A 23,301-nucleotide genomic window follows, 5' to 3' on the forward strand; every position below is an offset into this window, starting at 1 on the left:
GAATTTGTAACGACAACATGACATACCCGATACTACTTCCTACTTGTCGGTAGAAGTATATTTTGCTTAACCTCTTTAGATACAGTCTGAAGGTTACTTCTTGTTTATATCCCGAGAGAGAGAATTATAAAGAGCCATTTTGTTTAAAGGTGACACAAAACAAAACAACATCCCTATAGAACCAGATATTTCATACTCTATATTTCATACTACTAATATACTCACAATAAGCTTATACTAGTGCTCTCGATCGGAGTGTGAAAATACAAATATAGAAAAATTAAATTTTCCCACCTGGTTGTTTTCTATAATTTGTTTGCGAAATAAGGAACCTTTTTTCTACCTTTTTTTGGGACAACAAATGACTTATACTTCCCATAAGGTCGAGTATATATAGGCAGTACCTATACATTGTGTACACCTGCAGGGCCAACTTTCAACACGGATTTCCAACTTTCAATCTCCACTTTTGTTAAAGTTTTCATGAACTTTTTATACTCATGTTGGAGCTTTTTGAGGATTTGAAACCATGGGATTACTGGGATAAGACGTAGCTTGAATAAATAACTTTAGGTCTTAGCTATAGTTAATATGTACCTTTCGAGAGGTACAGACCGACCCTTCATGACACCTCTTTTGTCACCTTCTTGACCGTGTCTGCAGGTCTGTCCATTGCCGTCCGAAATCTGGATGTTTTCAGTTGCGATCACTTCTACATAATGGATTTATTGTGCGGTAGATTTTGGCTCATACTGTAAACTATAAGAAATATGACGCCTTATCTCTGAAATCAATGAAAAATGAGAGATAAAAGCGGGGATAGATTATCGATATTGTAAAGGACAAAATAACACAACTTTGAACTGTTGAACGTTTTACCCTTTTCTTCGGTATTTTGAATTCATCGTCGTTTGCCAACAGAGAGTCCTGATTGCCTTGAGGGAAATCAAACTCAAATTTCTTAGAATAAGAAAAACATCACGATGAAATAAAATAAATAAATAAATAAATAAATAAGACAGCAAAAAAAAATTGGAAAGAATAAGAGCGTGGTAGATTTTACACTAGTTTGTTGGATATCGACTCAACATAAAATATTAATATCTTTTATACTCTATTGGGCGCTAATTTTTTTTTTTTTGCAATTTGCATATGAAATACTATCTTGCCCATGGTTGGCGTGAAATGGATCTCGTCAAGCAAACCGAGGAATATTTTCTTGAATGCGTTGTCTTACATGGTCTTAATTGATGTTATTGATCGTTCAATACAGTCAGTTAATTACTTATAATTGTAGCTGAAATCAGCTCGATTAACACAAATGAAGAAGATATGTTAGTTTAGACTTCAGTGACATTTACAAGGACAGAATGAGATGCAATGTTAACATTTGAATCAGAACCCCCATTCTCAAGGAATTAAAGGGATTAGACGGCGTACTTCCGGTGGCTGAAATTTGACGGCTTATCTAAAATGCTGGCGACTCGCTGCATCGTTTAGATGTTAACTTTATTTTCCCAAGTCACAAACTTTAACACATGAAATCGAATTCCACATTTTGGTGTGATTTTAAGTAAAAACGTATCTTAATGTCTAATATAAGAAACAAACCAAACAACATGTACTTTATCATATCATTTCTACACCCGATTCCTATATGCAAATTAGACTAGGTGATATACGAGAAAATCGTCATGATTGTTTTACAAATAAAGGAACTAAATTAACATGCTTTCTCTCAAGATTTTGAGGGGAAAAAATCCAATATGCTATTTCATTAATGCACATTCAGTCCTGATTTTACTCGCTAGGAAATATCCATAGGAAATGTTTCTTCTCTGTGAAGGATATACGCCTATAGGAAGTGTGTTGTGTTGTTCATGAAAATGTATACCCACTATCGGATATGTCCTTACAATTAAGTCCAACTAAGATAACTAAATTTTGAATGACAAATATTCATTGAATATTCATGTCCATTGAATATTCATCAGCGTATAACCAATTGGGACAATTTCCTAATGCTAATACCTCTCTAAACTGTACTCCAATATCATGCTCTCAAAGCACTGGTATTGACAGTACAAACAGTTCCTAACCTTGATCTGATAGAAACATGATATTCGTACTCCTCGTATCGACAATACGAGAGCTCTGAAGCGAGACATAACACTATACAGTATAGAAACAACTGTCCCAACTGGGTGCCATGGGCAGCCAATGAGGACAATTTTCCACTGCTAACATCACTGTACACTGCGGTTCTCTCCATATCATGCTAATTCAAGGCACTTTACACTGTCAGTACGAGTGCCTTGGAGCAGGGAGTTGTTATGCAACAACTACCTGCTTGGAGTTTGGTTTCGAACTACAGTACACAGACAGCATTGTCCTGTTGGGTGCAATGATTGTATAACCCCCCCCCCACCGCCCCCTGAGGCAAACCTCAACGGCAAAGCCAGACTTATAAAAGTACAATGGCGTCTTTCCGAGTAGGATTCCTCTCCTGCTATGTTATTCGCAAAATCACTGCATTGAAACAGATATGAATTGTGTTACTGCTAATGGGACTCGGAAAACGTAAATCCGATTCAATTCCGACTACCACAAAAAGAAAAGAAAAAGAAAAGACATCATGTTCTTAGCTACAAACAAATCAAAGCCACATTGTGACGTAAGTTATAAATACGTGACCGCGGATACGTGACGGGATTCGCGAATCCCTGACATGAATATACAAATGTTCAATGACTCACGTGACCAAATCATGGAGCTATCCGCAAATACAGAAAAGTATATATAATTAAGTTCTGTATAAATATGAGATCCTTGGTAATTCTTATACAGATTCAGCCACAAAATGGTTTCTATTGTGCTCTATAATCATTGGGGAGGAAGGGGAGGAAGCTTCCAAAAAGTGGGGGGGGGGGGAGGGGCACAACATCAGAGGGGCACTTTCTCATTCCACAACGAACACTCGTTATGCTTTCGACCGATACACACCGGCCTTCTCCCTTAAATATATATGATATGTTAGTATCAATACTATTATGGTACACGTGAATAATTAAAATAAAATATTAAAATTAACAAAGGCTTAAGGATATCCAAAAGACAGTTCTTCATCAAAGGGGCAAATTTTATTTGCCAGCAGGGCAAAGTTGCTATTTTGGAAACAAGTGGGGGCGGTGCCCCACCCCGGCTCCTACCCCCTGTATACAATCCTGTTTTTTCTTCTCTCTCTCCCTCCTCTCTCTCATTCTGTCGTGTAAGTCAACGGCTCATAATTAGGGAGGTGGAAGAAGGCTTAGTGCTGGGGGGGGGGGGGCAGACAAAAACTTAATGGGCGAGGGGATATGTGTCTTCAATTTGTAGAGGGGTGGGGGTGGAACAAACCACAAAGTTATCTCAAAACTTCCGCATAAAGTGGATCATTTGTGTATTCTCTGCCATAAATTGCAGTATTTGAATGTTTTTCAACAAAATTCAATTTTTTTTAGCAATAATCCAGGGAAATTCTTAATTACAATATTGCTAAATTTTCCTACACAAAAGACCCTTTTTGGGAAGAACTGTTTGTATAGTGTTATTTTGTATTACCCCAGGGAACGTTTTGAGGAAGGCTTTTATTAACCCATAATTATATAAATAACAAGAAAACTAACACATTTTATTTTAGCAATAACCCACTGGGAACTTCTTAATTACAATATTGCTAAATTTTCTAACAAAAATTCCCATTTATTTTGGGAACCGTTTGTATAGTGTTATTTTGTATTACCCCAAAAGGGAAACGTTTTGAGAAAGGCTGTTATTAACTCATAATTATATAAATAACTAGAAAACTAAGTTTCCTTTCGAATCTGAAGGAATTATTTTCAACTACTAAACAGAATCATCGCAACCGGTTACACGGCGCCAAGTGCAATTCTTTTAGAGTATATATGACGCAAACAATTTTCCATTTTCCCCGGTTTGGTACTTTTGATATAATCGATTTCATTTATTGAAAATTCTATTATTGTATTATTCTAAGAGACAAAAGAATAATAATCACCTAAAGGAAAGTAACAAAAGAATTTTCAAAATTATCAAATAAAGCTGTTTCAAAAACAAATAGCAATACTTAGCTATAGAAAAATTACTGGCACAATTTTTTTTTTGATATTTCCTTAACTATGATTAATATATAAAGACTCAAATTCTGCCTAAAAATCATCCTTTAATTGTATTTCTATTGTTTTAATCCCTTAATTATATTTCTACTGTTTCAATAATTTTAGCTTGAATATTTTTTTCATTTCGTATATAGTTATGATAATTAACACAATGTAAAATTGTTGGCATTTGCGATGATAAGAATTATCTTGTAGATCAAATGAACATGATGTCTTCGTTGTGTTGTTTATTGTTAGCAAACTTTGATAAAGACACACAACGGCAACAGCTACAACGAACACACAGCAAGTATGGAACGCGAAAAGGGCAAACTTATTTCGTTGCTAAGATTATCGTATAAGTTTAGACAACGGGATGTTAGACATCAACGTGAGTTTGAGCAACAGCATGGTAAAACAGCAGCAACAACTTTAATTTAGACAACAACAAACTTAGTTAAGACAACGAAATCAGTTTGCCCTTTTCGTGTTTCATAAGCAAGAAGCATACTGAGTAGAAATGCGGAATAAAATGATTCATTCTTATAAAAAAAATCAAAATGTTTTTTTTTGTACCCTGCCATCTTTTCCTCTTTAGCTGCCAGTATTCGGTACCAGACGTACGTTCCTAACAGGTCTGGCTATTGGAGTCGTTACTGATGTCATGTTCATGTGAGTTACCCACCCACACCCACCCCCACCCACCCGTCCCCCACCCACCCCCCTAAAACAAGTAAACGATATAATTAGCAACGATTTAACATGTAGCAAGGTAATATAGCTTAACCTAACACTCGGGTTTCACACATTGCTATTCAGGCGCTAATCCTCTGGGAGTGGAGAGATACGATTGGGGGGGGGGGTTGGGGAGGAGGGGTTGGCAGTTAGCACCTCCACATTTCAACCCCACACAAAATTGACGAGTATAGTTATTAGCAAAACCTTGCGTTTGGACCTGGGTAAACGACCCCATGATTGCACTACTTCTGTATAAAATCCTGAGCCCATGCATGGCTGCACCCCTTCTCCCCTTGATCGAAAAACTCCTACTGAAATACAAAGTAGCATTAACTCATTTCCCAAATAACCAAAACCTTTCCGTATTCAAAACTGTTACATAAAGCCTCAATCCCAACAGAAAATTCTCTTTCCTAAGTGGTTCTAACCCCCGACTCCAGGTGTACTATATATATTAAGAATAAAGCAAAAATTCCGACTAGAAAGTAGCAACCACTTCCGACCCAAACAATAGAAACCGCTCCGTCTCCAAAAGCCTATTTACATAGAAATTCCTCCCCTTTATAGAGATCCCTACCTAATTGTCTCTTTAGTTCCGACCTCGTGTTTATGTATGGCTTCTATTTACATACGTTTATTCTATACAATGTTATATAATACTTCACTTACCAACTCCTTGACTGAACAATAGACAACTTTCCCAAGAAAAACGAAAAGAAAAAAAAAGTGTCTATTCTATAAAAACAATGCTATTATCCCCGTATAGGACCTCTCGCGAGGTCGATTAGGGGTTAAACTCATTTTTTGGTTGGTTTTGCACCCCTTCTGTATAAAATCCTGCATCTGCCTTTGTTTCTGTACCATAATAAAACACATCAACCTCCAACAGGTACATGGGCATATGACATTGGACATTGAATTGAAGGTGAATGAGGGGGGGGGGGGATACGTTCCAACCAAACGATTCGACGTCTTAATAACCCTTTTTTTTCTTTTTCTTATAATATCATCAGAGTACAATATAATTACAATTGTAGTCATTTTTATTTAGTTTTGCAACAACAGAAATTTAAATACTAAAGGACAATTGTTACTAAAAATAACCCGAAAGAAAGCAAACTTTGTACTTTGTTTTAACAATTGGGACTAATTCTTACTTGTGCAAAAAAGGGGCACTTTTGAGGTTTTTTAAATAAATTGGAGGAGGGGGCCATGCCCCTGTGCCCCTTCAGGTCCACCCTCATTCACAGCTTGTACGATTGCAATATATTATTAATATTCGCTAGGTTTTGTAAGTTTGTACAGCACACCCCAGATTGTAGATTTTCTTTGTTTGTGGATTCTTTTGATAGTTACGTCAAACTTTGCGAGAGCAGACACGCATTCTTCTTTGCATCTTTATCCACGGAGTGTGTTGCGGCAATCGGAAGCGCTGCTACAGACACCGCGGCACTCGCCATCGTAGCACAGGTATTCCCTCAGAACGTCGCAAAAATGATTGTAAGTATTTTCAAACTTTTTTCTTTAACAAATATGTTTTCGTGTACTTTACAAAAAAAAAAAATCTAAAGTGATAAAAAAGAGCTGAAGGAATGAAGGGCTTTTGTATTGTTTAAAGGTTAGAGGTTAGAATGGTTCATAAAAGTTCCAACCATTCAATATATTCCCCTGACAAAAAAGAAGATTTAAATGGATCATTACATGTCCTGGTTAAGGTAACATGCTGTGACGGTTTCACTAAACAAGGCACGATATAAACAACAATAACAACAACAAACACACAAGAACAACATACGTTTTTGGAACATTCCAACATATTTGAGAGGAATATTTGTTAAGTTTAATGACATTTTTATTTATAGGAGAGGAGTAAGGATATTTATTAATATATAAATGAGCATGTCACACAAAAATCAAAATATTTATAAATAGCGAAAAACACAAAGCAAAATAAAAATAAACACAAAACAGAAACAATAATTACAAAGCGAAATGAATAAACAGAAGTAACGATGATCATAAATACAAACAAATATAAATAAACACCCAAAAAATAAATAAACACAAACAAAAATCAAAATATTTATAAATAGGGAAAAACACAAAACGAAGAAAAACGAATAAACAGAAAGTAACGATGATCATAAATACAAACAAATATAAATAAACAACTCAAAAATAAATAAACACCAAAAAAATCAAAATATTTATAAATAGGGAAAAACACAAAACAAAGACAAATGAGTAAACAGAAAGTAACGATAATCATAAATACAAACAAATATAAATAAACAACTCAAAAATAAATAAACACCAAAAAAATCAAAATATTTATAAATAGGGAAAAACACAAAACGAAGAAAAACGAATAAACAGAAAGTAACGATGATCATAAATACAAACAAATATAAATAAACAACTCAAAAATAAATAAACACCAAAAAAATCAAAATATTTATAAATAGGGAAAAACACAAAACGAAGAAAAACGAATAAACAGAAAGTAACGATGATCATAAATACAAACAAAATATAAATAAACAACTCAAAAATAAATAAACACCAAAAAAATCAAAATATTTATAAATAGGGAAAAACACAAAACAAAGACAAATGAGTAAACAGAAAGTAACGATAATCATAAATACAAACAAATATAAATAAACAACTCAAAAATAAATAAACACCAAAAAAATCAAAATATTTATAAATAGGGAAAAACACAAAACGAAGAAAAACGAATAAACAGAAAGTAACGATGATCATAAATACAAACAAATATAAATAAACAACTCAAAAATAAATAAACACCAAAAAAATCAAAATATTTATAAATAGGGAAAAACACAAAACAAAGAATAATGAATGAACAGAAAGTAACGATAATCATAAATACAAACCAATATAAATAAACAACTCAAAAATAAATAAACACCCAAAAAAATCAAAATATTTATAAATAGGGAAAAACACAAAACAAAGACAAATGAGTAAACAGAAAGTAACGATGATCATAAATACAAACAAATATAAATAAACAACTCAAAAATAAATAAACACCAAAAAAAATCAAAATATTTATAAATATAGGGAAAAACACAAAACAAAGACAAATGAGTAAACAGAAAGTAACGATAATCATAAATACAAACAAAATATATATAAACACCCAAAAAATAAATGAACACAAAACAAAATGAATGAACACAAAACAAAAAGGACAAGCACAAAACAAACAGAACAAAGAACAAAATAAAAGAACGAGCAATCCATGACTATTTGGGGGTTGATTTTCATTCTGTCCTTTCCCTTATTTTCATGAATTCATGAATGTAATATACAATCTCACCCATTCCGTCTAGTATGCTAAGCATGAAACCGGCGTTGTTTTTCTCTCCCTGCCATGACTATGCAATGACGTGACATAACACTTTCCAAGCAATAATACCGGTTTAGTGCATTTTCCAATGACATGTTTAACAGCTTTTCCTGACATATCACTTGTTCGTTGGATTACATAAAGATGTTCCCAGCCATCTCCTCCTACGAATCATGTCGATAATAGAAAACAATTTACAGCTTTGATGTGATAATTTTTACACTAGACCGTGTTAATGACACGAACTGCCCGATGGTGTTTGACATAATTAATCTTAACACATACATATTCAATGAATACGAAACACATAGCAGGCTTTCTGATTGTCAGACTCAACAGAATAATCATGTCAAGAATAAGACGCAAAGGTCGTCTCCATTGGCCGAAAAAACTGCTAGAATGTCCAACTATATATGGTCATCTCATGGTCTGACCCTTACAAACATTTTGGTGTATTTTTACTTTTCATCTATTTTTTATTTTAATATATGTATCTTTAGGGCAAAACTTAATCCTCCTTGTATTTTTGTATGTTGGAGGTATAAACTTTTCGAAAGCATTTGGCAACAGCAGAATGAAAGATCTCATCATAGCAATTTAGCTAAAAGTTTTTTATTTTCTTCTTTCTTTTTATCTCATTAATTATATTGAAAATAATTTTCCACAGAGGAATATATGAATAGTTCTACCAACAACAAAAAATCAGTGGCAATTTGATGAAATTCAAAATACAATGAAAATTATACCAGATAATCAAAGTTTCGAATTTATCACATTTTCAAGGATAAATCAAAACGAATAATTATATTACGAACATTGTAAAGCATTTTGGAGATGATCTGATAAGATGACATTACAGATAACCTATACATTCACTTCCTGAAGTCAAAGAGAGTTTAAATAAAGTTTAGAAAAGGTAACATTCATTCAATCAATCATATCTCGAGTCTGGGACAATCTGTGAACATATCTGTAAAGGATTCAACCCCCCCAAACACCACCACATCCCCCCCAAAAAAAACCACACACACAACAGCCAGGAACGTTTTTTTCTTTGTCTTCAAAAGTTTCTATTTTGTTTAAATTCTCCTGTTCTCTCATAAATAACTGTTCATCATCTCATAGTCAGTTTTGCTGCTGTTGATTTCAGTAAAGTAGGACACTCCAAACTCCTATCCTCTTGTGCACCAAATGCGCGGCGCTCATTGTTACGTTAATGTAGACATGGTCATTATGCGCATCTCGCAATGTAAACTGAGGTGTTAATTCAGTTAATATATTTAGTCTATACGAGATGAATATGGGGCTCGGTTTTAATGTGCGTTTGTCCCCGGTATTACGGTTGTACAAACTAGAAATAGGCCGTTGCATTGACTATTGAGGTCATGTCAACTCTATATAGTCATATTGCGAGGATATCCGGTTATGTTGTTCTAAGAATGGTGTATATTAGTCTCAGGTAATAACGCAATTCTGCAGTAATGCCCCCCCCCCCCCCCCCATGCAGAGCGATGCTAAATCATAGTTTCTGAGAAAACGGACTCGCGAAAGGTTTCTATCTGGTCCCCGTGAAGAATAAACGGGATATTCGGACTCTTATAGCATTAAAAATGCACCTATCATTGACTTGCTCTACCTTATCTAGGTATATAGTAAATTACCAGTCGTTAGCTAAACCTTTGTTGTTATTAAAGAAAACGCACAGACCACCCCCCCCTTCCCCGGGACTTAGGTTCCCAACCCGGTGCCAACGAATGTACAAGAAGACACTCTACGGTCGACATTTACAATTTTTATGCAAATTGAAACACATGCAAGCCCCAAGGGAACATTGATATACTTTAAGAGGTGAATTGCACATTGGAAGTTAAATAATCGGGAAAGCATTTAGCTACGAACCCAGCCTGGATGGACTTAATTTTCCGTTTCGGAAATAATTAAAGTGTCCCAAGTATTTTGGTAACATAATTCAGGGATTTGCATTTAATGAATTCTATATCCATGTAAAAACTCAAAAGTATATATATTTAAAAGTTATTTGTTAAATTTAAGGAATTTCCTCTTCTCTGGCATCTGCTTGATATTTTAGGTTAGGCCTACAATGATCTTAGCAAACAAACCTTAAACACTAAAGGGATAAACTAAGCTTAAAAACTTTATCCTGTATAATTTGACTCTATTGTTCAGTGGCCCCCAACTATCTCTCCATATTTCTGAAATGTGTCTTTAGTCTGTCTGTTCGTCTGTCTGTCTGTTGGTATCAGTTTGCCTCAGTGAAGGAGTTTCTGCCAAATAACGTGGAAAATCCTTCAATCGTGAAGAACACTAGTCATGTGACTCGAGAACACAAAACGTTATCATAACATTTTTAAAAGAGCCTCTAAAATATGTTTTTATAACGTTAAATGTGGTGTTATAAAAACGTCGGCATAACGATTTTATGAGATATTAATGTTATATTAATGTTTTAACGAAAAAATGTTTTGAAATAATAGCCTGAAAACGTTTTCGTGACATATTTATTACACCACAAATGACGTTATCAAAACAAAAGACTAAACGTCTTAATAACGTTTTAAAAACGTTTTTGTGTTTGCTGGTATGGCCTTACACCAGGGGTTCCCTAACTGGGGTGCATGAACCCCCAGGGGTGCGTGAGTCCATCCCAGGGGGTTCGTGGGACGTTTCTGAAAGTCAAAAGTAGAGTACTTTTTGTTGAACTAAAATCTGATATATCATATATAATTTAGTAATGTACAAAAGTGGTACCTATATGGACAAACTCTTTTCGCGTTCCATACGCATATGCTGCCATAGTAGTACCGTACCGTGCATGTCATAAATAACTGAAATATGAAACAGACAAAGGCCGCGTGACTTTGATGAAGTTGGTGTACGCATGACAGTACGTTGTGAAGATTAAGCGCTGATCTGATCTTGAAGTTTCCAAATAAATATTTGTTTATCTATTGTTTTTTTTTTCATTACAATATTACACTATGAACTTGATCTTTTACGAAGCACTGTTATGCATATTATAGTATAATAATGACTCAGATCGTGTCTCGAAATGTTGGGGGTTCGTGGACAACTCTGACATCCACAGGGGGTTCGTGGGGGGGGGGGGGTGGAAGGTTAGGGAAACCCTGCCTTACACACTGAGCTACTGATCAGTGCACACAACGACTGTTTGCTGTTAATGACCGGAGCTCGTATAGGCAGGTCACATTATTCAAATGATTAATATAACTCGTTATTTGGTCTATATTTGTTAAAACTGTACAGTTTCAGTTGTGAACATCCCGCAAACAACACGACTGCCCGCAGGCGGGAAAAAAACCCCGCTACTATTCAGTTTTCTTTCCGACTGAAGTCGACGTGACTTTAAAGTGGCAAATTCACGATCAGTCGTAATCGTAAACCCACGCATACTGCCTGCCTATCCATGAGTTTTGTTTTCCTACTAAATAACGAGTCGCGTGCGTCGGGATGGTGCATTCAATAGGTGACAGCGACTCTCAATTCGTGACTATATTTGGTAGTCAATAACTGCTATATTATGTGCTTTTCCTGTTAAAAGTAATGATTGTTTCAGTTCAATCTAAGATTAGATCAGGGGTATAAACAATGTCTAATTATAGACTGTATTGTCATGAAAGTATAGAGTTGTTTTCCCAAATTTGTTATTTGTTCTTTTTCTCTGAAGGGTATGGTAGAAACCTTTTCTGGGATCGCTTGTCTCTTCGGACAACCGATGGGAGGATTACTCTACCAGGTAAGGATATGAAATCCATTTGCCTGTTTTCAACAACATATTTCAACAAATATGTTGTGAGAGCGTGGTGGCCAATTGGCTAAGGCGTCGGACTCTTGATCCAAGGATTGCTGGTTCGAATCCTGCCTGGTTCATTACATTGTGTCCTTGGGCAAGATGCTTTATCTCACTTGCCTCTCTCCACCCAGGGCTTAAATTGGTACCTGTGAGGTAACTTGTCATTGGGCGCAGTATATAACTGCTGCCAACTGGTGGGATTGTCTCTGGGACAGGTTATCATTGACCAGAGGTAATATAACGTCTGTAAAGTTGAGACCTATCGCTGGTATAAAGCGCTATATAAAAAAAGAAGCAAAACAAGCAAAAATATGTAATAATTCATGGATTTGTGAAGATTTTGACCTATAAGTGTGACCCCCACATCCCCACCCCTTCCCCCAAAACAACTACAACACAGTTCTACTATATAGATTGAATTATACCGGTTCTATTCTGTTCTCAAACACTCCTTCACACAGCCATTTTCCCTCTTCATATGGGCTAGTATCAAATCATATATAACGGTAAAAGCAGCTATGACAATTTCAAATATTTGTCTTTTATTTTTTATTTATGATATTTTTTGAAATTATATTTTATCCAGCCAATCATCTACATGTCTCTTGGAATGGCCTTTCGAAGCAAAAAAGAAATAAAATATTAAATACCATCATTAAGCGCTGTGATCTTTTGTAGAGCGCTCTATCAAATACATAGTAATAATAATAATCATCATAATAATAATAATACAACCTTTCGCGTTCAATCCACCAACTAGAAAAGATAAAATCCTTGACCTAAACATCCGCAGTGTGCTAATAAAAGAATAATTTAGTACGGTAGTGTACTTCACTGAAAAGAGAAGTCTTTTATAGATCTAAGTGGATACAGACCATCAAGCACTTTGGTAATTTGACTAAGCGGACATTTCTTGGTTAAACCATCTCTAAAATTGCACTTTCCAATGGACACTGTATCAAACAACAATGAAATATGATAAATCTATTTTTGGCTTCGTCCAGTTGTCATCTTCCGATTATACCTCATAGCAAACTTTAATTACGTTTAATACGTCATAGTCCTCGCAAACGTTTGGTCACTTAATAAACCTTTACACATGCGCTCTTGAATTGCTTTGTCAACTTGAACGGGCAAATATAATATTTAATAATTCGTATTAAATTGTTTTTAAAGTTTTATGTATTGTTTTTAACATGTGGTTATTGTTTTTATTCTGTATTGTATTGTACTGTATTGTTTGTTATATGTATGTGTTGTTTGTATTTATTGTTGTTAACATGTTGTTGTTGTTTGTAAGACGTTTGTATTGTTTCGTGTTTATTGTTTATGGTATGTATCTATTGTTTTTTGAAATGCAGCTTTTGTTTTTATTCTGTATTGTATTGTACTGTATTGTTTGTAATATGTATGTGTTGTTTGTATTTATTGTTTTTAACATGCTTTTGTTGTTTGTAAGACGTTTGTATTGTTTCGTGTTTATGGTATGTATCTATTGTTTTTGAAATGCAGCTTTTGTTTTTCATCTGTACAATACTATATTGTATTGTATTGTAATATGTATTTGTTTTTATTGTTTTTAACCTTCTTTTGTTGCTTGTAATACATATTTATTGTTTATTGTTTGTATTTATTTATTTTTAATATGTATTTGTAGTTTGAAGTATTTATTATCAGAATACGTTGGATATCAGTTGAACTTTCAACGTTCTATTTCCTACAGTTTGGTGGTTACGAGCTTCCATTCCTTGCATTTGGCGCCATTACGTTAATATGCCTTGTTATCAACTTTATCTTACTACCGTCCATCGGTAAGTTTACAGGTTTTTAGTTTTTTTTTGTCGAATTTATCAGGTTCTACTAATGGAGAAAGTAAACTCCTTTTCCGTAACCAGTTAATTTTGAAGGAGACATGTACACATACATAAGGTTTTAGAATAGTCACCTAGGATATTGAACCTGGGCAAGAAAATCGAATCAATTTGATCCACACTCAAGCCCCAGTCTCCTCCCTGGTTCTGACTGTAACCGTTCGATCATGACAATTTTATTTCAAGTGAGTATCACGAGTTCATTCTAAAAGGTAATTGGTACTACATATCATGGTTAAAGATGGAAGGGCGATATATTACGCATACGAAGTAAATCGGGTAGCTCACCAACTGCGCTGTTCACATAAACCGTTACAGTGAAATGTGGATACTTTCTGTTTACCTTACGAAGTGACTCATGGTACTTCAACTGGTACTTCACTTGACGTAACTCCGTCATTGTAAATTTCCTTAAAACATTGTCCTTACCCCTCTCGTGGATGCCTTACCCTTACGGCAATGCCTTACCCCTCCAGTCGATGCCCTACCCCTCCCGACAATGTCTTACCCCTCCCGTCGATGCCCTACCCCTCCCGACAATGTCTTACCTCTTCCGTCGATGCCCTACCCCTCCCGACAATGTCTTGCCCCTTCCGTCGATGCCTTACCCCTCCCGACAATGTCTTACCCCTCTCATCGATACCTTACCTCTCTCGTCGATGCCTTAATACCTTCGTCGATGCCTTACACCTCTTGTCGATGCCCTACCCCTCCCGTCGATGCCCTACCCCTCCCGACAATGTCTTACCCCTCCCGTCGATGCCTTACCCCTCCCGACAATATCTTACCCCTCTCGTCGATGCCTTACCCCTCTCGTCAATGTCTTACCCCTCCCGTCGATGCCTTACCCCTATCGTCAATACATTACCCCTCTCGTCGATGCCTTACCCCTCTCGTCAATGTCTTACCCCTCTGGTCGATGCCTTACCCCTATCGTCAATACACTACCCCTCCCGTCGATGCCTTACCCCTCCCGACAATGTCTTACCCCTCTGGTCGATGCCTTAACCCCTTCGTCGATCCATAGTTCGAGACCATGTTACATACATGTGAGATAGACGAACAAGATAGGAATTAGCTTACCTGAAAGCGTTTTTCTGGTCGATGATTAGTTTCAGTTTTAGACAATCCAGGGATAAGGCATTGATAGGGTTCTTTAGATATCTAACAAATTATAGCTTCAGTTCAATCAATCTTGTAAAAGGGTCGTAACACGGACAGGATATGGCATATGCAACGGAAGTAATATGAAACCCATTAAGCAGTAGCGACTCTCTTGGTTGTTGCAGTACAGAACAAGTTCACCAGTTGTTTATTCCAAGATTATATGCTTTAGGCAAAAATAAATAATCAAGTTTGATCTGTAATAGACTGTAGTGCTGTCATCAGTCAAGGTTATATTGATATTTCCATTTTTAACTTTTGAGATTCGATCCGTTAGAGAAAGACTTTAGGGCCGGCCCAAACTTAAACTTGACATGTTTTAGACGGATACGAACCTCTGATATCGGTCTACAATGTATTTCCATGGTACTTTTAGGTTTTGTTGTTGTTCCTGAAATGTACCTTTGAAACAAATGATGCTAATTAATGGCATAGTGACTGATCTACTTAGTATCGCAGATAGACCATCAGATCAGATCACCATAAGCAACACAAAACTGAATAGGAAAACAAGGAAACTTCATGGCATTGACTAACATGTTAACAATACATTGTTTTAGACGACATCCAAAAATCTTCTCTCGTTTATATGAAGTGAACTGGCTTTGTTTGAGCTGCGTTATTAGACTTTATAAGATAATTTAACATACAGACACATATCGAGGAAGCCACCACGTCATCATAAATTGAAAAAAGGGCATCCCATGGACTTGACATATTTTAATGGAACGTTACAATCACTTAGTAGTTTTAGTAGCCTTTGCTCTTTAGACAAATCCATCAGCGTTTATGTAGTGGCTATGATATGCCACTTGAAAACTTCCATTTATCCTATAGGAGGCTTGTAGAGTGACAAATTTTGTATGTTAAGTCAATAGGTCAATTAAGTGTGGCACGATGCCTAAAGAGTACGGATCGAATAGTACGTCACGATTTTTTGTGTAGAGACCAGATCATAATACGTTTTCTTTTAGTTTTCAAATGATAGTACAAATTAATGTCATACCAATAGACCAATAATGACAGAGTGACAATAATAAATTGTTAAGTTAAACGACTTTAATTTAATTTTGAATGTACATTTACAAACAATTCTTTGATTTTTTTTTATTGTTTTGCAGAGAAAACGTCCTCATCTCCGGGTTCACTCAGGGAGTTGATTAGAATTCGTGATGTTTATCCTATCTGCCTCTTCGTCTTTGTGGTGGCCTTCTGTGATGGCTTTCTTCAGCCGATACTGGCTCTCAAAGCTTATGAGGTACATGTGTTACGCGTGTTACGCGTGTTACGCGTGTTGAATGTTGCGTGTGTTACTTATGTTGCATGTGTGTTGCGCGTGCTGCGCGTGTTGTGTGTTGCGTGTTGCGTGTGTTACCTTATGTTGTATGTGTGTTGCGCGTGCTGCGCGTATTGCGCGTATTACGCGTATTGCGCGTTACGTGTGTTACGTGTGTTACATGTGTTAAATGTGTTACATGTATATATATATATATGTCTCCACATAACACAGAAGATCACATCAGAGAAATGGCACCACTAACGACCTGTAATTGAACTAGCCGACTTTTTTTCCGGCTATGAGAAACCACATATACTTCATGGGATGCCAATTAACTTGGCATATTGTCATATTAGTTCAGGAGATGACGTAAGCGTTTAGAGCGGAGGTTATTTCCTATATAGTTCTTTATATCTTCAAATATCACATGGTTACTGTAGCTGCATCCTCTCTGGAGTACGAGTGTATGTTTAAATAGGATGAGAAATGCAATGCCATTTTCTCTTAGATTTTTATTTAATGGAATAAATGTTTTAATTATTAATTTAGTGAACAGACGGTTTAAAAAGTGGTGTGCGCAAGGGAGGGGGGGGGGTGGAGTTAGTGGCAGCGCGACATGGCCCGATCGCCATTGTCAGTAAAGGGTAAATGGTTCAGTCGAGGGGGTTGTTTCATTGATTCAGGGAAGAATGAGAACAATTCTCCCTCACTCCCCTATTAAGGGTATGTATTAGAATCATCTTGCATTTAAACCTAATTTATGGCATCAGAGTGCATTATTTGAGGTCTACATTTTCCAGTCGGCTTCACTGACAATATAAGGACATAACCCTATTTTATATAATCCTTGATTTGCCCTTACCATTTCCATAAGGTCGAAGGATATTTAGAATTCCACCGTTTTGTACTTTTTATACTGTTAACATAATACAATTCAATAACATTGCAGTTCCTTATTAGTTTGAGGTTTTGCGAACTTCCAATTAATGAAGAATTATTATAAAAGCTTTGAAACTTCGGATTTGCTTCATGTTTACTTCACTCTTTTACCTGCCTCCTCTCAAATCATGCACTTTCCTATCTACCTAACCCTCTGTATAGCGTTTCAGTACTACGCCCCCAATAACATAAATCGATTTAATGTGCAAGTTTGTAACACGAGCAAGTTGCATCAAATAGTTGGCGCTATTCATAAATACAAATAATAATAATCACTTTGATATACTTTCAGGCTACCGACTGACCACTTTGCCGCCCCTACTATATCTATACTAATGCGAATTTGTTTGTTGAATTTTGGCGGCAACCTCACCGTACACCATCAAAGTTAAATCTTTCAATAAATCTTCTAATCGGGTGAATAAGTGTAAAGGATTTTAAAGGAACCGTCCCAGCAAACAGCGTGCCATATGACACTGTTTGAATTGTGACATAATCTCTAACTAAAGTAATCTACTAATGATTGTTAAAAGAAGCTAGGCTTGACTAGTCTAGCACTTTTGCTAACTTCCCAAGTAAGATTTGCAGAGTTGATGCATCTAGAAATCCTAACACAAGTGTGTAAGAATTGACCAATCATAGAAACATGGAATATTGTATTTCGTTGTACTATTAATTCATGGAAACAATGTTTCTTATCGCCGTATTTTTTATCTCTCTTCTCTCTTTTCTGTTTTAAGCTTGATCTTTCCGCAGCCTCCGTTGGCGTCCTCTTTCTACTACAGGGCATCGTGTACACAATCTTTGCGTCAATGTGTGGGTGGATAGCAGATTCTAATGGGGTAAGTGGAATATATTTTTTTACCTTGATACTATCATTACTTGCTTAAGGTGATACCGTGTCCTACTTGCTCACCAAATTTTTAATTTGATTTGCTAAAGTTTCTGTAATCGTAAAAACCGGTAAACCTTAATTTATTGTTAAGGATATATGCTAAAGGCCTTATGGGATTCCAATATGATTTGTCTCCGTTTCATATTTCGTAAAAGAAGTTGCTGGTGGGAACTTTGTCTATCTTTATGTAGGAAGTGTATCTTGTTAATCTTGTGAAAATAACCATGCATTAAACCATATTAAAACAGATAGTTTCATGTACATGGACTAAAAGTTAATATCACATAAAGAAACTATTAAACAATCAAAATTATTTTTGTCCTTTTACAGAGTTACTTAAATAAACCAATGGCTCTGACTGGGGTCTTCATCATCTCAATCTCGTTTCTCGTTATGGGCCCGTCACCAATATTTTCTCTCACCAGCGAGTGAGTAATACCTCATGGATATTCAATTTGTCTATTATTGTGATGTCACTCATGAATAATCAATTTCGCAATTGTTGTAACTTCATCGTATTAAAAGACAAATCTACTGTTTGATAATGAACTGCGCGTGCGTGCTACAACATTGGCATTACAGGCCATGTGCACGATAAACCTACTTGACTGGACGTTGAAACTTAAAGTTTCATATAGTCTCTGCTCAGTTGCAATTTCAGAGGCTAGCTGCGTAGCCAACTAGTTCGGAGCCTGTCACGGCGCTCACAAGCGCCCTCACTTTGTAAATACCTACATGACTATATTCCCTGGTATGTTGTCCGCCCAAAAATAACACCATGAAAAACCGTAAAGTTCTTCCTAATACTGCAAGCACTCCACGCGCACTACAATTCTGCGTATTTGCAGGCACATGAAGTTCTAGTTACATTTGTGTTTACCTGTATAGCATTTTATCCTATGCGGCATCAGAACGCCCTCTCTGGCCCTATATTGCTTTGTATAGCAATTACCACATTTCCAGAAGATGGGTACGGCTAGTTACAAGGAACGACTGCCAACAAAGCCATTGTATAAGCCTGTCCAGTGTATTACATTACAGAACATGTGAAAGGCATACGAGAAAAGTGAAATTACCGTCTTTATTAAATATATATTACATATATTATATTAAATATTACTATAGGTTCCTATTGAAACGACTTACTGAGAAAGACCGAAATATACATGTTCCCGGTTTCCAAGCTTCGTTTTGATTGATATCCATTTGATGTTTTATACTATACACTATCGGTAAAGACCGTGAAGCTTGGACGTTACTAAGTACTATAACACTTGAAGAAGAAAAAACTGCAACAAATAAGCATTGTTTGACGAAAAATCAAAGACTTCGTGAATTTTCTTGCTTTTTATGATGTATTTACTCATTTCTTTTTGATATATATTTTTTTAGGAGTATGCAAACTCCAGTGCTAGCAGTTGGATTATCATTGATGGGTGTTGGCCTAGCCATGGCGTATGTTCCCACATACCCGGAACTGATTGGAGCTGCTTTGTGAGTTGAAAACCATGACACATTTTTATCAATAAGGTAAATCAAGTTTAATCATGAAAAATTCAAATCAAAAATGCGCCCTAGATTCATTGAAATTGCTTAATGGTTATCTGTCCAGTCAAAATGGAATCTGTTATAGTAATAGAAGTCAAGGGCGGACTAACGTTTGGGGCAATCGATTCAACGCCAGAGAGCCCGGGCGATATGAGCCCACCAGCCTCCATAATCGTCCAATCAAATATGATCTTCACTCACGTTTCGATCCAGTATTGCGCGTTCTACGACATTATATTTAGAGGTGGGGCCAAATCGTGACACAATGATTGATGTAACGGGATGAGACCCCGTCACCTTTCTCGGATGGCTAATCCGCTCCGTAGAGGGGGCCCATCAATGACCCATTTTGTCCAAGGTCCGTATCAACGTCAATACGCCCTTAGAAATGTTATGTTTTGTTAGTTTATCTGTCAGTATAGTAAACCAACATTCCATGGAATTTTATATCAGTAGAATAAATAAATGAATTAACAATATTTTTACTCTATTTTTCATTTATTTCAGTGATAATGGTATGGTAAATGACTTGAAGACACAGGGCGTAGCTGCGGGACTATCAATGGCTTTGTTTAGTCTTGGGTAAGTCACTTACTGGATAAATGGCTTTACATTAAATCCTCGCAATTAAGACGGCAATATTTAATCGCTAAAGAAAACTTCAGACTAAAACTAGAAGCAGTTCAAACCTACTGCAGCTACAGCCTCGTTGTATGATAGCCTACTAGTTAAGATTGCTTGAACTTATACTTGTACATTTTCTGTTAGCTCTTAATCACACTAATAAATCAGTAATAGGCCTATATTTGTTTTACAATACATATGAACACTTGAGTCGATCACTTTGTGTCACAATTGCATGTATAAACCGCTCAGTGGGTAATTATTCAACGTAATGTGACCGCAATTCATTTGATATAAATTTCGTCTACCCGGTTCGGAAGTACTGTGGAAAGTTAATAGCCTGTCAGGCGGGTGAATGCCCCAAATCGACCTAAAAATTGACTGTTGTTGCACCTTACCGAGGTTTGATAGGTGGTTATAATAGAGGGATACTTCAGCAATGAGTTTTCACTTGCTGGACATTATATGAGGTGTTCCCAATCGTCTGAAGAAATAAAGAGGTCATAATAACAATAAAGTAAACTACTTTTCAAAAGTTTTTTTTTTTAACAGGGTTTAGCTAAAAGTTTAGCCATTTTGTATGAACCTTAAAAGCCGCATTCCATTTTAAAGTGTAGAATCGATCGGGTACAATACGAGAAATGATAATGCTGAGTTCATCCAATTATTCGCATCTTCGCTCGCAAATATCCAGTTATACGAAATATTCTAATTTCTAAAGGGTTTATACATCTTCGCTCGCAAATATCCAGTTATACGAAATATTCTTATTTCTAAAGGGTTTATACGACGGGAATGTGTTCTTTCTTCATGGACATGCATTTTCATTAAGTTATACCCTTTAATCTTATGCCTAGATGTGATCAGAAAGGTGTTGCCCAATGATTGCTTCAGGCATATTCGTGACTATGTGCTTTTTGCTGAATTTCTTTTGTTTACAGAAATGCTTTTTTGCTTTCGGATAAACCCTGCTTCATGTTATGCCTAACGGCAAATTAGTCATGTCAGGGTATACGGGTAACAGCTAAATGCTTGACTTGTATCGACAATACGTCGTAAATGATATGTGATTTCTACATACATTTCTACATGTATTTCTCATACATTTCTAGGTGGTTAGTGCCATGTAATAAAATGCATGTCTAATCGCTACTAAGCTTGGCGAAAATGTATGAACTGGGTGGAATGCTATATGGTGAACTGAATATTTAAACCTTACATAGTGAATATTCATGAAACCTAAGATGTGTACCATAGCGATGAATATTCATGACCCTGTGTACTTCTCTATTTTAATCTTTCAGTTCATTCATTGGCCCAATCGCCGGAAGTTCAGCGTATCAGTTACTTGGATTTGCATATTCAACGTCTTTGGCCTCTATCTTGTGCCTCTTCTTTGGCTTCATAATATCCATATTTTACATTTGGAGGACGTTTTCTAAGACTTGAAGCAACAAAGTGTCGATCATCAACTGGATTATGCAAAATGTGTGAAGAAAAAATTCCAAAAACCATTTTATTTGTCTTCACAAATTCATTAATGTGGTCTTTCACAATTTACCATCGTTTGACGTTAATAACATGATTAGCGTGATTGAAGAAGAGGAAAACAGAGAAAAGTAGAAAGAAATGATAACAACAAAGCTTGAATGAGAGAGACAAGTTATGTTGCTCCAAGATTCGGAAAGTCATATGCTGGATTATAGCTGTTTACAGGTACTCTAGTTATAATACAAGACAAAATAAATATGTTTAAACTAGAGAGCCTGGCGTTTCGATCAGAGGCTGACTGAAACGAAACGATTAAGAACAATGAATAGAGCAACAATAGAAACAACAATAGAGAGGAAAGATGAAAGGAAAGAGCGATGAGAGGATTAAAGGCAGTGGAGGTAAACTCTGCGGGGTGTAACAATAGGTTTAAGGCCTGTTGAGATAAACTTGAGGGGGTGTAACAATGGGTGTAAGGGCTGTAGAGATAACTCTGAGGGGTGTAACAATGGGATTACGGGCTGTAAAGATAAATCTTAACGGGTTGTAACAATGGGATTAAGGGCTGTCAAGATAAACTTGAGGGGTTGTAACAATGCATTACTTTGTATACAACAAATACCTAAAGATCAACTATCAATGCATCTCTGGATTATTGTATTCATCTCGCTTATCATCCTCACACACACATATTAAAAGTTGGTATAAACACAGTTGGTTTGGACCGAGGAGACTGCTACACCCTCCCATCCTTCAACTACATGGGGCATCGTCTTCAATGCCCTCAGGACCACATACCTACTTTTACAGAATCCTACATCCGCCTCTGCAGAGACATATCCGATCCACAAATTAATCCGATTAACACTTGCTTACATGTCGCTTTTCAAACTTAAATTTAAGTTTAATATTTTATTAAGTTATGCAGCTGATTTATGATATCACAAATTCATATTTATCTCAAAGTTTAGTTTCATACCGAAAGATTGTTTAATAAAACCAAGTTCAGGCAACTGGAACAAGCATGTTATCCTTTCTTGTTATCTCTCCTACTTCTTGCCCAATTCAAATGACTTTTGAGGTTATTATTTCAGTTTATTTTCGATCTTATTTTTTCGGATGACAAATGCAGCTCGTAAGGTGAATTTTTTTAATTCTTTTTTTTTTTTTTAAAGAAATTACCCAAAAAGTTATACATTTTTGCAAGACATCTCAGTGGCTGTTGGAATGTGCCGATAAGGCGTAGGCGGTTGACGAAAAGATAAGACTCCAAACTAAATTAAATAGTTGTCTATTGCTTCACGTTCAGTTGGTGCAATATAAGGTAAGCGGTGTGTTGCACCCGAACCGAATTGTACAGTTGCTTATAATAGCGTTTTCGACT

At 36.0% G+C, this 23,301-nt stretch overlaps 1 protein-coding gene across 3 annotated transcripts in view; it reads left to right on the forward strand.

Moving 5' to 3' along the window:
- Positions 1-22,932, forward strand: part of LOC139984698 (MFS-type transporter SLC18B1-like) — a 41,732-nt gene extending 18,800 nt beyond the window's left edge. For 2 of the 3 annotated variants that reach the window (XM_071998711.1, XM_071998712.1), the window contains exons 4-13: positions 4,756-4,829; positions 6,248-6,395; positions 11,981-12,049; positions 13,830-13,917; positions 16,263-16,399; positions 18,100-18,201; positions 18,585-18,682; positions 19,647-19,748; positions 20,310-20,384; positions 21,731-22,932. In XM_071998711.1, the coding sequence (XP_071854812.1) occupies positions 4,756-4,829; positions 6,248-6,395; positions 11,981-12,049; positions 13,830-13,917; positions 16,263-16,399; positions 18,100-18,201; positions 18,585-18,682; positions 19,647-19,748; positions 20,310-20,384; positions 21,731-21,875 (1,038 nt within the window). In that variant the 3' untranslated portion in view covers positions 21,876-22,932. Of the gene's footprint in view, positions 1-4,755; positions 4,830-6,247; positions 6,396-11,980; positions 12,050-13,829; positions 13,918-16,262; positions 16,400-18,099; positions 18,202-18,584; positions 18,683-19,646; positions 19,785-20,309; positions 20,385-21,730 lie in introns of those variants that run through there. The other variant, XM_071998713.1, reaches the window with a different exon arrangement.
- Positions 22,933-23,301: the final 369 nt, after the last annotated feature.

Source organism: Apostichopus japonicus, chromosome 17 (genome assembly GCF_037975245.1).
Source record: "Apostichopus japonicus isolate 1M-3 chromosome 17, ASM3797524v1, whole genome shotgun sequence".
Classification (NCBI taxonomy): Eukaryota; Metazoa; Echinodermata; class Holothuroidea; order Aspidochirotida; family Stichopodidae; genus Apostichopus; species Apostichopus japonicus.